We start from the raw sequence: 17,370 nt of genomic DNA, 5'->3' as shown, positions 1-17,370 counted from the left end.
GGTTCTTTAAAGAAATGGAAAATTACAGTTTTAAAAACGTTAAATACGGTGTAGTAGGGTCTACATTTGGCCTTCCACTTCCATGAATGATGGTTTAAAAGGTTACACTTGATTTCAGTCATGGACATTTTTAAAAAGGTTTGGTATTGCAGGCAAGGGACGTAAAAGCAAGTTTCTTGTTAACAGTCAGCACAGAAGCTAATATTAATATTGGTTTAGCTAAGGTGGCGCTGTAACTAACTGTTCCTTAGAAACAACAGTCTTTGACGTTTATCCTGCGGGTTGAAATTACTTTGATTTCTACATCTGTCAACATTGACATATAACCGATTTTGAACGCTGTCTTTTGATACGCGAAGTAGAGACAACTGGTGTCACAAAGGAGTGTTAGTGCTAGGTTTCCTTTACCATTAGCATATTTTTTTCATATACGTTGTATACATCAGTGAAAAAAAGCACAAATCACAAACCAGTCTGATCTGAAAAACTGTGGACCTTGCGCAGAAGACTATGAAAACGGTTAACATAAAAAACAGGACAATCTGTTGTTTTAGCTGCTTATGATCAGTATGTTGCACCCGAATATTGAAGAGGTCGGGTGTGGTATGCGCATTTAAATTATATTCTTTTCATTGCCTTACTTAACCCGTAAATGAATCTTGCAATGTTTATCATACAAATGACGGATGTGTCTCAAATTCGTTTCTACTGAGCAAGCTGTGTTGATCGGCTAATCCAATGTTTATCGCACTGTTAAAAGCACACATCCTCAAAAGCAGTGACGACAAGCACTTCTCGTGTCAATATTGAAATCTGTTCTTTGTCTATCGCGAAACACATTTGCTGTTGTGTTTTTCAAACTCTTTCATATTACCCTGGCCTGTAATATTAAAGCTTTGTTTGCTGAGCATTGCGGCCAACACTAAACCACAAAAAACACCTGAGCAGATGCTCATCTTTTTTTGTCTAAGGACCAATGAACGCTTGATCTGTCTTCAAGCCCGGCTACCTTAGTAACGGCATAAATTATTCACAGTAAACCTCAGGCACTATCACTGCGCAACGTAGCGCATCTTCGTCTATTTTTGCAAGATATTCTCGTGGTTTTCTGGTAAGTACATTTAATCTGATGGGTTTAAAACGACGTCGATTCGTTTTCTTAATATTAGCATCAGCTGCAATATTCTTTACAATAATGAATTTCAATTTTTTGTAGTTTTGTTATCCAGTGTCTATGTTAAGCGAATCCAACGGCCTTCTGTACATGACGTTAAAGCCAAACCATTAGCGGAAAGTGGATTAAAAATGTAGCCAACGCTAAAAGAAGCCGTACGGATAGCTGTCTTGTGTTTTGTCTTCATGCATTCAGATAACCGATTCCATTTCGTAAATGAAACATTTTTGTAACGTGGCCTAAAGAGTGTGGTAGCTCTAAATATCTGGACAGAATCAAAATATATATATGAAATATTTGTAATGGGGTAATGGATACTGGATTTAAGATTCGATTAAAAAATACATTAGCATAAATACCTTTACATTTTTCTTGGTGATCTTAACGTTATGTAGTTTCTTTTTTAGCTTCACCTGTAACGGTTTTGTAATTAGAAATATACATTTTTACAATCATTGTAAAATTAGTATAATTGGGGAGATATCATAAGTGCCCTGTATTTACGGGAAAACAGAATTTGTAAATTATTTGATTTTATCTGACTGTACAGTGTTTATCATTGGAGAAAAACAGCTGTAAATTTAATTTGCCAGCTATTGGAGAGAAATCATGGAAGAAAATGGCGTTTTACTCCGACGTGAATAAGACTGTTTACCAAAACAATCCTTTTCTTTCAATCCCACATCTTATTAAATGACGTCAGAGTGTCTTCTAATAACAAGTAAAGAACATTGCTGATCAATTGTATTGATCGATGATGCAATTACATATTTAAATACGGGTTTAGAAGAAACCTTAGTGCAGTTGATAGTAAATGGAGACAAAATTAATGGAACATATATCAGCTGGATTTTCCTTACAGTTTAGGTTCTCAGCTTTTTGATAGTTCCTTGGATAATTTTCAGACCCCTCTTGAAAGAAGCAACACAAGGATGCTTGTCAACTGGTCAGCAATATAATCTTTAACAAAATACTAACAATAGTTACTAAGAGAACTAACAATATAATAATTTAATATGCCTATAAGTCAGTTCCTTAACAATATAATATTTAACTACTGTATGTGCATCACTTAATTAACGATCACTGCACATTCTCAGTGCACTTTAAAGACGTCCTCTAAAATTAATTGCAATGTAGTGATTATGCCACAGAATAAGTCAGTCAAAACAAAGAGCAAGAATCATATATTTACCAAATAAATAAAAATGGTTAAATAAACGTATTTGACCTATTACGTAAATGGCCATGGATAAGGGATGAAATACACGTTTACAGTCTTCATCAGAAAGAATTTGAATTCAGCTTACTAACTGATTATAGAAGACCTGCAAGAATAAAGGGCTTTTATCTTTTCATGTCATATTTTTCAACAAAAAAAGAGAGTATAATGGATAATGACATTTGCCTGCCCATGACAATCCACTTCACTTTGGCTTCTTGGGTGACTAATGAGCTGAGCAGCCAAGTCAGGTTTTTTTTCTCCTTGCATGAATTTAACACACATTGAATGAATTCACTGCCACCTACAGGTTATCTTGGCCATGAGGTCCTTGGCCAGCCTTCTACACGGGGTCATGCTATGTGTGGTGTTGTGCTGGGTAGCTCTGGTCTCCAGTCACAGTCTCCGCACAGTGGACCAAGTGTCAGAGGCAGACATTCAGCGTCTCCTCCATGGAGTAATGGAACAGCTGGGCATTGCTAGACCCAGAGTAGAGTATCCTGCACACCAGGCCACCAACATCGTGGGACCACAGAGCATTGAAGGTACTGCCCTTTAAAAAATAAAAAAGAAAACACGCATTTTACTTGATGCGTTGATGAAAGATTTTATTTTCAGCTGAAATGAATAACTACCCAGCTTTTAAATGTTTCAGAATGTTGTGGGGGTTAAGGTGTTACCATACACTTGGTGAATGTTATATAAATATAAAAAATATAAATAAATATCCCAGTTTAGACAAAAATATTTTTGTTTCAAAGCTTTACTTTCCACTATATGGCTTATCTGTATTGTGTAGTAAATAACAAACAAGCTAGGTGAATAATACATTGCTGCTTTCTTCAACATGTAATATTAAATATATGTAGATATTTTTACATCAAGGTGGACTGTTTTGTGCTATTATCGTTGGCACAGTGCAAAGCTATTCTTTCAAAGCTTTTAACAAGTAAAATGAAATTTGTGTTGACTCTAGATCTACTAGTCCATAAGATATATTTAAGAAGTTTGTTTAAAGATACTTTGGTAAATTTTGAATTGCTTAGGTTGATGAAAGCAATGTGAAACTGTTGACATTTGTCCTTTGTTAGACACGTATTTAAACAAAACATGATTCCCAATGCATTTCTTCTGGAGACTGCATGACATACACTACCGGAGAAGCCCCTTTTCATAATACTTTGATTTTTTATTTGAAAGTATTATTTGAAATCATTCATTCATTTAACGATCATTCATTAAACAGAAAGTTTAGAGTTTGAATGTAAGTCCCCTGCCAAAGGCTTACTCGCCAAAGACATTAAAACTGAAACTATTGAAATAGGTATGAAAATTTCAGTACAACATAATAAAATGTTTGAGAGTGGGCCCCATACCACAGCACAACACAAAGAAAACCAAGAAAGAATAACAACTATTTTACATCTACTATGTGTACAAAAATTACAGGGCTATAAGCTATAAAATGAAATATGAATAAAAACATTTTTTATGATTAACTAGAAAGTTATCCTGACCGAAAATATATAATTACTCAAGCCACAGGCTTGGTAAACCAATCTCAGATTGCGTGTAACTCCGTCAGATGTCTGTTATAACAGTAAAGCACGTTTGTTCCACAACAATAAAACCCCTTTTCAACACTGACCTTTGATGAGTGAAATGTCTTTATTCAGTTGTTTGTTTCTGTAAATCTTTTGTAAGATTTTGAAAGTAAATACTTTGGAGGAGCGAGAGTGATGCTATGAATTAACATTTTTAGTTGTGTTGGATCTCAGCCTTTACACCAGTCTCAACGTTTACTTATAAGAAATACATTTACTGGTTTAAATGTCAATCTCAAATAACATTATTAAACATATACATCATATTTTTTATATACTGTTTGGTATTTTGTTCCTTTTTATATAAGCCTCAATATTTAATACCAGAATAGGTGTTTCCTCTAAATATTTCGGCCAAAACAGTTCTTCTGCAGAAACTGTTGGCCTCTTTAATGCAAATTGTGCTCATGATTTGATCTTTTATATTATTGTACAGTTAATATACAGTAGTGCTCCCAGTGTGATCATATTATTTGTGCCACCGTGATTTATCTTCATAATAGTACAATATTCAAAGACAGTTTTCTATATGTGGGGTTTCCAGATCGTCTGAAACAATTAGTCTGCCAATTGCAGTTACTAGGCACATTATGACTCTGGTCATATATGTGTTCATTGAGTACTCCAACAGTTTTTAGTTTTTAAGAAATTAACAATAAGTTTAGTTAAGGATGAAAAGAGAATCTACATGGACTTCTCATACATAAGTTAAATTAAAACTTTTGCTACTAACCGGAGCTTGTAGAAACTTACAAACTGTACATAAAAATGGAAATCAAATGTTTTGAGACAGAGAGTGAATAGATGGTAAGTTAATAAGTTTCTATAAGATTCTTGAGGAGACAACATGGTTCTTGCTTGGCAAAATGGTGTAATTCACTGAGGACTCTGAGGTAGCTGTCTAGCTTTGCAGAGACAGTCATTGCTGGAGTGTTGTCACCATTGTGTTACACAGATCTATAGGGTAATAATGTGACACTATCTGAGACCTCCCAGGACTGCTGGAAGACAGTTCAGAGCAAGACAGTGCTAATGAAATCGCTGTTGTGGATTTGAAAGACTTTGAATAGCTGCTGTAAGACGTAAAAGAAAACAACTTTCATCATGGATAACAATGAAGAGGAAAACAAGCATTTGCAAGGCAATTTCGTTTTTGTATGTTTTGCTTTGATTAGTTTGCTTCTCATAATTCTAAAAGTATCCACAAACACAGTTGCCACCTTTTATGAGTAGTTTAAAATCACTCTTTCAAAGATCACAACTCCATTTTTATTTTATCAGCACCAATTTAAAATGTAAATTTAGATGCCACAGGTGGGCCATTTTTAAATTTCTGTTTTAATAAAGCTTCAATGAAGAGAAAGGTGTTGTCTTCTCACTTCTTGAAGTTTTTCTATTTTAAAAAATGCAGGCACAAATTCACCAGACTCGGAAGAATAATACTGATAATACTCTTGTGTATTTGTTTCGCAAGAAAAGATTTGACTTAAACTCAGAAGTGCATTTTAATTCCACAAGGGGGCATTGTTGGAGAAATAGAAGCAGGTTTTCCACAGCTTTCAAATTAAATACAGGTATGTTCTGTTTGGTTTTTCAACCACAGTACTGACAATGACAGGTTATGTTTTCTCCTAGTTAAAACTACTAATGGTGCAAAACTTTCCAGTTCCTATGACAGGCAGTTTGAAGTTGTTACAGCCAAAATGAAAAAGGAATCGCCTGCATGCCGATATTTTACGCTTCATTAAGAGTAGTCTGTGAACAGTGGAGCAGAGTATTTACACAGTGAGAACAATCATTTGATCCTGCTAAAAATACAGTATTTAATCAAACCTGTTACCAAGGATACCAAGACTTAATGGTCTATAAATAGAGCAATGAATGCAGTGTGAGTTTTATGAGATTTAAAGAATGAGCTTTGGCACAAGTCCAGCAAAGAATAAAATAAGATGGCTTGTGACCATATGTACAATATATACAAACAAAAGAATAGTAGTTAGTTCTTACTGAGGCATAGACATCATCAGACACACCACAACATTAAGATGTTGAAAACCTCTCTAACCACTTACTGGTGTATTACCTAAGTTTCTGTATATCTAATCTGTAATTCTGCACTGCTGCTTTTATTGTAATGCTTACAAATAATAACATTTCACAGTTCTGAGCTTCATACATTTGTTTACCTATTCAGTTCTGCATGTTTTATGTGTTAAACCAAGAGGTGTTTCTGAAGCAATATATAAATGACATTTGGGATTTTATTTGTCATTTTATTGAAACATTTTATATTTTAATAAAGACTCCTAATCTGGAAAACAAAATATGTGGTAATTACTTAAGTAATTTTAAAATACTGTAAATTAAAAATAATCAAATTTTTGTTTTATGTGTGCCTATTTGTTATAGACATTATTGTGAATTTTTAACTTTATAGTTGAGTCATATAATATGAAATCTTGGAGACAGTGGGTATTGGGAGCTTGTATGCTTAGTCACTCAGTTGTCAAAACCTTTCAGTGCTGCAGATTGTATGAATCTATTTGTTAAGTCTTGACTAAAAGAATTTGGTCAAAGAGTATAGCAAACAAATGGGACCTCACAATCTAGCCATTGCGATGCACATGAAACAAAGCCTATCAAACACATATGGGCTATCCTTGGTCAGTTTCTGAAAATGCATCCATGTAAACCAACCTCCCCAAATTTCCACATTAATATTCCAAGCTTGGAATGGGCTGCGGTCCAACAGAACAATGGTATTGATCTTGCGCGCACAGTGTGCAAGCGTGGGGCTGTGGGGCTGTCATGTATAAAGAACCTGCTGTCCCAGGACTGTTCAAGATCACATGTCTGTTTCAATTTTTTATTTACTTTACTGATAAGCCCTAAAAAAGAGCTTTAAAAAGCGAACATTTTCACTATCATTTTATAAACATTGCCCTAGGAAATTGTAAATTCCAAGAAATGCAGTCTTGAGAATTAATCTCCAAAGAGCTTCTTTTTGGCTAAGCAGGTCACAAGCAAGATTGTTCAAAATAAATATTAGCCTGTTGAGTCCAATAATCCTTCAACATACTGTAATTCTCTAAATGTTTCTCTTTCCCCCCTAGGCGGTGCTCATGAGGGGCTGCAGCATTTGGGTCCCTATGGCAATATTCCAAACATTGTGGCTGAACTGACAGGAGACAATATCCCAAAGGATTTCAGTGAAGACCAAGGCTATCCAGACCCTCCCAATCCCTGCCCATTGGGAAAGACAGGTAGAATTCTGCATGACATCAGTGCAGAACCCTGGGAGTACACATTTAACCACATCTTCAGCCTTGAAGTACACATTAATAGTATTAATGAATTAAAAAACTACAATAAACCATTCATTCTGATTTCTCATCAGAAACATTTTTGTGCTTCTCTTTACAGTGTGTAAATATTGTAATAGGGTGATTGTTTTATTATGTGTAAAAATAAGTTATCAATGTTCCTCTTAACTACTTAGACTATAGTACAGAAATCATGTATTGAGTACAAACCTTCAAAGGAAAATAACCAAAGAGGTTATTTATGTTAACAGTTGCAGTCCGGTGCTTCCTGAAGAAAGAGATCAGTTGGATTCCTATTTGCTGACAATGAACAAGACAGACATTTAGTTCTGACTAACAGCTTTTTTTTCTTTACATCTAATACAAACTGAAGTGTCTGTAGCAGCAGTGTCTCTTCACTGGCCATTTACGGTGTCATAAAATATCCAATAAAACTCTGGCCACCAGAACCGTGACTTTCTCCCTGGGTAGTACATTCACATCTCAAAAACTTCATTCATTCACAACACAAGCATCAAAGCCAAGCAGTGGTTGCTTTTGTCACTGGGGACCATAGAGACCGTCTTTGGAGTCAGTTTAATAAATGCTCGTCTGTGTGGCAGATAAACCATTCAGTGACTGGCCAAGAATTTGGGCAGATTTGTTTTAAGGATACGCATTGACACCATGGTGCTCTTGTTCTTACTGTCAACTGACACAAAAAATCATTACCTCTTTAATTGAGACAGACCTTATTCTGAAACTAAAATTATGTGCAGCTCTTTGCTCCATACAATGTGTGCTGGTGACACAGGCTTTATGCTGACACCTAATGAGCACATCCTCAATCTCCACAGAAAGTCATCCTCACTCTCTTTCAAGAAAGTCTTGAAAAGTGCAGCATCACTATAAGTGAAAATCAAAAGCTATGTGAAAGTGACCTGGATATGTCAGTAAGGCTAAGAGGTGCCATTCTGTATGACCAGAAAGTAACTGCAAGCTGTTAATTATCCTAAGTATTTTGAGAAGTCATTTTTAAATCCTGCATAGAAAAAGCCATGAGACTGCCCACAGACCCTGAATACAAGTGACAATATTTATTCATCATGTTAAAATTTGCATTCTTTACTGAGACATATTTATTTTAATCCCTTAAATGACCATTGCAGTGAAATCTCAGTCCTACAAATTGGTGAGCACAGTGTTTGGTTGAGGTTCAGATTTCATTACAGCACTTATTTTTATCTTCAAAATGATTTCAAGAAACACAAATGAAAATGCTATAGTATCTATCAAACAGAGTAATGTGCAGCTTGACAGCTAAAGTTCAACTCCCTCTGTACCAGCCAATGAATCACCAAGTCATTAAACAGTTCTTAGATTTGAGGCTGATAAGAAAATTTGTATTGAAAAATGCACTCGAGGATTTTGCCTTTTGTTTATCTTCCCTGTGCCTTCACACAAAGAGCTCTTTGTTAGTTGCGCCTGCTGCGGCATTTATTGTTTGCATTTTTTTAACGCTGCCGAATTTCACTCCTTTGATTTGCAAACATTATTGACATTTACAAATGGGGTCTGAAGGGTGCTTACCATAATGTGTTTTCAGACCGTATTTTTTTAGCTTCACTTATGCTAATATAAAGAAATATTGTTTTCAAACTTTATTATTCAACATTTACTCTAGTTCTTTGAATATCACTTGCAAATACTTAGTGCAATATAAATATGCTTAATTCCATTATAGGCTTGTTTAGCTTATATATGTGTCTCTAGGGTGGCACTGTGGGATGGAGGTTAGTGCTTTTGCCTCACAGCTCTTGAGTGCTGGGTTGGATTCTGGCCTGGTTTGTATATGGTCTGTGTACAGTATGTAGATTTTGCATGTTCTCCTGGTGTCCATGTTGTTTTCTCCCACATCCCAAAAACATGCTGAGTATGTTAATTGATGCCTCTAAATTGCCTGTTGTCTATAAATTGTAATTGTCTATAAATCCCTATTGATGTCTCTAAATTGTCCCTGTGTTTGTACCCTCTGATAGACTCGTGTCCCATCTAGCTGATAAACACATCTTTCACACTATTCTTCCTGGAGAAGCTCCAGAGTGCTGCAGTCTTTACCAAGAATAAGTGGTTTTATGACAATGGATGGATGTGTACAGTATATTTATAGTGAATGTGCTGTACATTCAGTGACCAAAATATAATACTTTAATATTGGTAGAGACTTTTGAATAGCAGAGGAAATTTTGAACCCTATGTGTGTATGTCTATCCAAAAAATGTCTAGATTCTAATTCTAGTGTATTAAATACCATATTTAAATAACCAGAAATATTTGGCTCTATAATAAGAACAGTAGCAAATTTACATTGACATGTTTTTAAGACAGCAGATACAATATTGGAAGGCTTCAGCTTGTTTCATGGAACTACTTTTTAAAAAACTCCAGTGCCGTGATGCCAACGGTAAACGTGTTAAGTTGGGAAAGCACTTTCTAATTCAAGTTATTCAAAATTAAGTAGTCGGTTATCCTCCCTTTGTCTAGATAAAGAAATGGGCAAGAATTTTAACTGGTTTGGTATTGCATTACTTTTTCATGTAAATCAATAACAGTCAGTTTTTGGGCAAGAAAGGTGGCTGGGACAAATCCAAGTCTGCCTTTTGGCAACATCTGTTGGTATCTCAGAGATACAATCCCGGCCAAGCCTCAGGGGAGATCTTGAAGTCATTGGCTTAAAACATACAAAGTGAAATAAAAATGCTGAGATTTCAGTGAAGTCTTTAATGACTGTTAAGCACAGGGCCTCTACAAGAGAGTTGGAGCTGTTCCCTTATATATTTCCTTTACCTTTCAAGATCTAGAAGCTGTAATATTTTGAGAATATGTAAGATATATTTTGGGTATTCAGCAGATAATATATTTTTATATAACTTAATCTCACGTGATACAGTTCAGTTTCAAAATTCATTGGCAGTATTGAGGCTTTCCTGAAGAGGGAAGTGGCTAAAGCAGTAAGTATACTTATTGAAGTGCAGATGGACATTACCAGTTTGGGTCCGTCTAGTTAGCGAATTCTAGTAAGAGAATTCCAATGGAGAAGGTGCCAATCTTTAGGGGAGTGTGTTTGGCTTCCGTTTATCTCAGCTAGTATCTTTAGTTTGTGACAAAACAGCATATCATAGGTCTTGTCAAGAACGTGGGAGTGTACAGTGATATCAGCAAGAGATACTCTCCTCTTCCAATTGATGTCGACTCTTCTGTTGGCTCTGTTGAATTTCCATCTTGAGAAAAGACAGAAGGCTTGAAAAATGCATGTTGAAAAGGCACACTCACAAACATGCTTATATATTATAAGCTGTATCAGTGGTAAAGCAAAAATGAAGAACATTTGTTGAATTCCAAATTTGGGAATGCAAAAAGAAAAGTATTTTTTCAGTGCATAGTAGTAATAACATAAAAAATAAGGTTTGGTTCTTTCAAGATTTATTGAAAAGAATACTTTTTAAGTATTTATAAATACTTCTATTTGTTCTAGCAAAATTAATGAAAAATGTAATGAAATTAATAAAAACAATTAATTTCTTTTTAAATGAGTGGAGTGTCCAGAAAAGCACTGTGTAAGTCTAAGCAATTATACTAATAATAATGATGTTGATGATAATAAAAACAATTAATAAAAGAAATATACAATCCAAGTGTATGATAAGTCTATTGGCCTTAAATTAAACATATATATTAAAAATACATCTACTCTGACATATAAACTAAAATGAGCTGGTTCAAACAACAGTCTGTTATGATTGTCCATTATATGGCTGACATTTGTGTAATGTATCATAGAACTAAGATCATGCAGATCACAGGCTTGGAGCCTGAATTTGTCTTCTAAACAAATTTAATCTTCAGTTTATATTTAACAATATGCTTGACCTTTCATACAGTATGCTTCAGAGGATAATTTGTTTCATTAAATCTGTTATGAGGAAGAGGGCAGGACAGAATTTGGGGAGCACTGTCTGAATGTTGTTAAAACATCATTCTTCCACCTCAGAAATATCACTAGACTATGTGCTATGTTGTCTCTGACTGTAGCAGAAAACCTGGTCAACACATTCGTCGTTTTTAGATTTGATTACTGCAAAACCCGACTTGCTGGAGTAGCTAAATCCTCAACTTCACTATACCCACAATTTGGCACCCAGGATCCTGACCAAATTCCATAAAAATGATCACATTTCTCCTCTCCTGGAGTCCTTGCACTGGTTACCTATAAGGTTCCACATCAACCTCAAAATCCTCATGCTCAACGATAAGGCTTTATGTAGCTTGGCACCTCAGTACCTGTCTGACTTTATAGCTTTGTACTCACTACCTTTGTTCATCTAATTTTGGGTGTCCCCCAAGCTTGTTTACATTCTATGGGTGTCAGGGCCTTCTCTTGTTATTCCCCAAAGCTCTGGAATTCTCCTCAAAGATATGAGACAGTCACCTACCCTGAGCAAATTCAAATCCAGATTCGAAACTTTCTTCTTCAGGAAGGCTTTTATTTAACAGATGTCTGTATCTGCTCCCTTGTGTTTATTGTGCTAATTTTGTTATTTTGTTTTGCTTTTCCTGTAAAGGTCTTCGAGAAGCTACTAGTAAAGGTGCTAAAGTAAAATAAAGATTATTATTATTGTATTAATAATGTTTGATTGTTGTGTTTTATTTTTGTTGGCAAAACAGCTGTGGATGGGTGCCTTGAGAACTCACCTGACACGGCAGAGTTCAGCAGGGAGTTTCAGCAGCATCAGCACCTGTTTGACCCAGAACATGACTACCCAGCTTTGGGCAAGTGGGTGAGTGGAGATCCTAGTGCTGGCTTGTTTGGAGCTTGTCAAAATTTTAAAAACTGAAGGGAGATTCTTTCACTGAAAGGTCAAAGGATAAACTTCTAAGTGGTTGTTAAACAGAATTTGAAATATGGAAATAGTCGCTACAGTGTCACTCTGGAATGTTTGGAATGACACTAGCTGAGGCAAGACAAACCACAACAAATTGATACTGGGCATTTCGCTGACATCTTTCAGCAGTGATGAGCTTGACCGAGGTTCTTCAGAAAGACAATTTGTATATTTATAAAGCTTTCAGTATTGCAATCAAGAACAATAGCTTGCAAAAGTGGCACTGGATGTAATAATATACATGAAAACTAAGGCTTAAATGTTGATTTTGTAACATTTCTTTCCACTGCTATTTGATCATTCTAGTGGTTTTAACTTAGCAGTGAGTTAAGGAATAGAATCTCATGCAGTACCTCCTACTATTGTGCCTCACCATTTACAAGCAGACTGAAATAACTTAAATACCTTAAATGTTAGAAGCCTAGTATCGCATTTTAGAAGTCTTCAGAAACACCATTTCAATGACTGTTCTGATCCTGTCTCAGCCTTGCAGGCAGCTGGTACCTCTGACAGTCGGCCCCCGTCTTTCTTTAATAGCTTGCGGGAGTCAGTAACTTAATGCAGCATGTGCTGCAAGTCATAAAAATGGCTAGAGATATTATTAGCTCTGGTGTAGTGTTTGTGGTCTTGTATTTGCTTGCTAGCTTTGTCTGTGAGGTACCACTTCTTTATTGTTAGAATTTGCAAGGAATAGTGTGAGTTCATGTTTGGATATTTATATTTAGCTTATTTACATATGGAGTCAAATAATTCCAAACTATAGTATAGCCCAGTGTTACAAGGTCTAGATTGGTGTTGGGAGAATAGTTGGGATTAGGTTTGGCTCAGTGATCACGGCTGAAGTCTGATGAATTGTTGAGGGATATAGTTAGTGTTGGGTTATTAAGATGTGTGAACACTTCTGGAGTCTCTGAATGGGTGGACCAAGAAAATGCACTTCAGAAGGTATTTCATCTCTCACTGTGGATTTATACAGTATGTACTGTATATAGTTTTGGTCTTTTTTCTATAGCGCTGCAAATAATAGGGAATTTGGTATGTGGAAATGTTATTTTAAATTAACAATGATTTTGTGTGTACATATAGTATGTGCAAAGAAAATTAATTAGCTCAATTATATGCAAAAGTGTGTACAAATATCTTGCAAAACTGAACTGAATATCTGTACATGGTTTTTAAATTGGTTTGACTTTTGATTAATGAACTTTTAATTAATGGGTAAAATTGTGATTTATCACAGTTATGCACTGTAGAAGAAATAATACATTATTCCAGCATATTTTCTCATTGACAACGTAATATTTTTACAGATAACATTTTTAGTTATTGTCACTTGTTCGTGAATATTATGGTAAAAACCTATAGACTGTCTGAAGCTGCATATTGACTGCTGACAATGGATTTCATTTTCTCTTAAGTAAACAAGGAACTGCTAGCTTCATTTTTTATACTCCTTTTCTAGTCACCCCACCATTTGCTTACTCATACTCATTTTAATCTGCTATGCATATGCATGTGTCTTTTCCAGACAAGTTCACATTTTAAACACTATGTGGAATCAGTTATACCAACTGTGGTAATGGGTTCATTTTCCTCAACATAACTTTCCTGCCTGCCAAGACCTCGTCTGGCAATTTTTAAAAGGTTTACTGCAATAAAGCTTAGATCAAATGCTGTGTTCTTAAGAATTTAGCTTTTATATGATAGCTAATGACAATAAACCTTAAACTAGGCAATTTATTTTCAATAATAAAGAAGTATAAACGTTCATTTTTAGTAACTAATGATAGCTGCTTTTTGTGGGTTTTTTGTTTTCTTCATAATGGAACCAGGTTAAAACCGTCATCAAAAGAAAATGAAATTTAAAAAATGTAGTTAATATCAAGTTTGTTTTCCTTTTATCTTTAACAGAATAAGCAACTGCTTTATGAAAAAATGAAGAGTGGTCCAAAAAGAAATAAGAGGGTATGTTGTTTCATTATGGTTTCTCTAACACTGAATAAATGTGTACCTGTTTCATTGAGAACACAGGGCATTGTAATAAATCACCAGGATGCTTTCTTTTGCACTTTTAAATGATAACCACACTTCTGAACAGGTGTTTTACTGACAGCTTGTATTGTGTTGAGCAATGTAAAATATTTCTTTTCTAAATAACCTCTATTGAAACACCGGTGATGAATCTCATTCATCCTAACAGACTGACTTGCTATTACAAAAAAACATTCTTTCCTACTATGTTATTGGTCCAGCCTGAACATTGTTGCATCCTTGTATTATTGAATACTGCCATACCAGCATACGTTATAAACAGTATATAAACATTTAGACCTCTCTCTCTTCTAGTTATTTGTACTCTTATTACAGCAGTCGGGTATGAGTAAGTAGATTCATACTGAATATTGAATATAAAATAAACCTTATCTGTCAGATGTCCCAGCAGTGATTTGAAAATTACTTTGGTAGCTCTGATTCACTAGATGAGAGCACATATTCTGAGTGTAAGGAAAATGGATTTCACAAACTGACAAGGCATCCATAGTATAAGCTCATCACTTACTCCCTTACTGACAGGTGAGGCCATATGTATGGCCCAAATCTTGAGAGACCAGACACTGATAATTTGCTCTTTGTCCCACAGTCTTTGACATAATCTGACTTTATTTTACTGACTTGCCAATACTGATGGATTCAATTTTAGAAAATTAGGATTGAATCTGTTGTCAGTATTACACCTTTTTAAGTACGTTAAAAGTTATGATTTGGTTTTGCAAACTCATCTTATTGCATTTTCTGTCATATTTCATTTTTTACCTATTTGAGAATTGGACCTATATCTTGTATTGTAGAAATGTCTCTTTACTCCGATTATCTTTGATGTCAGTGTCGTTGTCATGGCTTATAGTTTGCTTTTTTCATTGTATATTTTGATGTTAATTTTGGCTTTTACTCCTTACACACCATTTTTTCTTTAATATTTTAGAGTGTCAATCCATATTTGATGGGGCAAAGACTGGATAATGTGGTGGCCAAGAAATCTGTCCCTCATTTCTCAGAAGAAGATACCAGTAATAACCAAGTGAACCAAACCTCTGCTGCATAAATCATGCTGCCCTGTTATTGCTTCAATACTAGAATTATCTTCTTATGATAAAATCATCATTATAAAAGCAGTGTGCCACTTGCTGTGTTTTGCAAATATGAAATGCCAGTATTTTGCTTTTGTATTTCTCCAGTGATACTCACTGATCTCTTGTTTGAAATTGATCTTCAAAATATATGGTCTGATGACAAATAGGTTTATGTAATCATTGTAAGCTATAATAACTAAAATGGTAAATAAAACATTTGGTTTAAGTGCATTTTTGCCATGAGGATATTTATGATAATTTTATGTTAATTCTTAGAAGATGTAACTAACGCTTTACAATTGCTTTGAGGCAAGGGGTGTCACGTTGTGATCACAGCACATGTATGATTTTAAACAGCAATGCTTCTTAGCACTCTACATTACCAGGTGGTTCAGTATGCTTAGCAATAGTGCTGTGCAGGGAACCAGTTCTTAGAGAAAGGGCAGTGACTGAGAGACATATGTGGAGCACATGGGGACATTAAAAATGTTGACTGAGGCAAGAACAGCAGAAATGAATGCCTGACACTTTGAAAAGAAAATGTATTCATATTGCAGGAAAAATGTGTGCTTTTCTTAACTTTCCTATGCCACAGAAAAAAAAACAGTTGCAAAAGAGTGTGTTGATGTTTTTAGTTCTGTAGCAAATACGGCAGGTGTTTAAAATCATCAATGTAAAACAATCTGTTCACTGCATATTGCCAGAAATTGATGTTTGCTAATTATATTTCAGAATTGAAATCAATAAAAAATATTCATTCATTTTGTTGTATGTTTGTAAACTGTATACATTCTGGAAAAAAAGTACCTTCTAAAATGAGATACAATTTCAATGTAAGCCTGTGACTGTCCAGCAAGCAAGAAGATCTAATTCCTATATTATCTACCAGGCAACACCTGAACTGATGTTGAGTTATGAATTAATAGCTAAATTTAATAACAACATGATATATATATATATATTATTTAGTATTATATTCAATGAATAAAACACATTTGCCCCGCAACTGAAATTCGTGTCACGAAGTCGTCGATTACATTACATTGAGCCGCATACAAGAAGCAAGCATCCACAATACTTATTTCAGTGCTCTGCTTTAGAAAAGGAAGTCTTGAGATAGTCTACAGTATTCAAACATCTAGAATTTTTTTTCAAAGAAACTTGTTAAATATTACGAGGGGTTTGACAGGAAAGCAGTTTAAATAAAACAGACCAGTTGGAATAATGAAAGAAATTGGCATCGAACGTGCCCTTGCGGTTTCCAAGAAATGGAAATGGTTTTGGCATCTTTTCTTGAGAAGGATTTTCGTGACTGCTTCAATTAATGGTGAGAATATTTTTCAGTAGAAAGTTCAAATACATACAGGATTAACTACTTGTTTTATGTGTACTTTTTAGTCTTCAGGCTAGTGATATGTAAATGTATTTGATTGACACATCCAAATTTGCGTCGAATGAAGATCTCATTGCTATACTTTTGCATATATCATTGCCTTTATCTAAGAAGCGTATTATGTAAAAATAACCACAGTAATTATTTTTTTCTAATATACACACATCAGTAAATAACGTTTCGTTTTAATTCTATTTGAATATGAACAAGCCAGTCTAATAGGCCAAAACTCTAAAATGTAGTTGAATGAATCTTGTAAAATTATAATACGTTGTGATTCAAATAAACGTTTTCTTCAATAACTGGAAAAAATAATCAAGATAAGACTAATGTTTGTTTAGCCCATGGTGAATTGAAAAGATTTTGTGTGAAACTTAAGTGACCTGTTGTACGGCGTTGTCAGATGAAGAACAAGTAGATTTGCTTTCCTTAAGTTGGACCCAGTGGTGCAAAGTCCTTATTTAAAACTAGATGTTGTCTAAGTAGTTTACGAAAAAAGTAAAACAGTTTATAATTGTATATGTGCGCTGCTTCTCCACTTTATTGACTAGGCTGTTGGAAAGCTGTTCGCTTTTTTGCGTTATTTTCCAAGTTAATATGA

At 34.8% G+C, this 17,370-nt stretch overlaps 1 protein-coding gene across 1 annotated transcript; it reads left to right on the top strand.

Moving 5' to 3' along the window:
• Positions 1–797: 797 nt before the first annotated feature.
• scg5 (secretogranin V) lies at positions 798–16,137 on the top strand. Its single transcript, XM_088924653.1, has 6 exons — positions 798–1,111; positions 2,707–2,941; positions 7,114–7,263; positions 12,028–12,140; positions 14,157–14,210; positions 15,229–16,137. The coding sequence occupies exons 2-6, from the start codon at positions 2,719–2,721 to the stop codon at positions 15,346–15,348; spliced, it is 660 nt and encodes a 219-aa protein (XP_088780779.1). The 5' UTR covers positions 798–1,111; positions 2,707–2,718; the 3' UTR covers positions 15,349–16,137.
• Positions 16,138–17,370: the final 1,233 nt, after the last annotated feature.

This window comes from Atractosteus spatula, chromosome 9 (genome assembly GCF_055471065.1).
Source record: "Atractosteus spatula isolate fAtrSpa1 chromosome 9, fAtrSpa1.hap1, whole genome shotgun sequence".
NCBI lineage: Eukaryota > Metazoa > Chordata > Actinopteri > Semionotiformes > Lepisosteidae > Atractosteus > Atractosteus spatula.
This window is presented reverse-complemented; position numbering and strand designations above follow the sequence as displayed.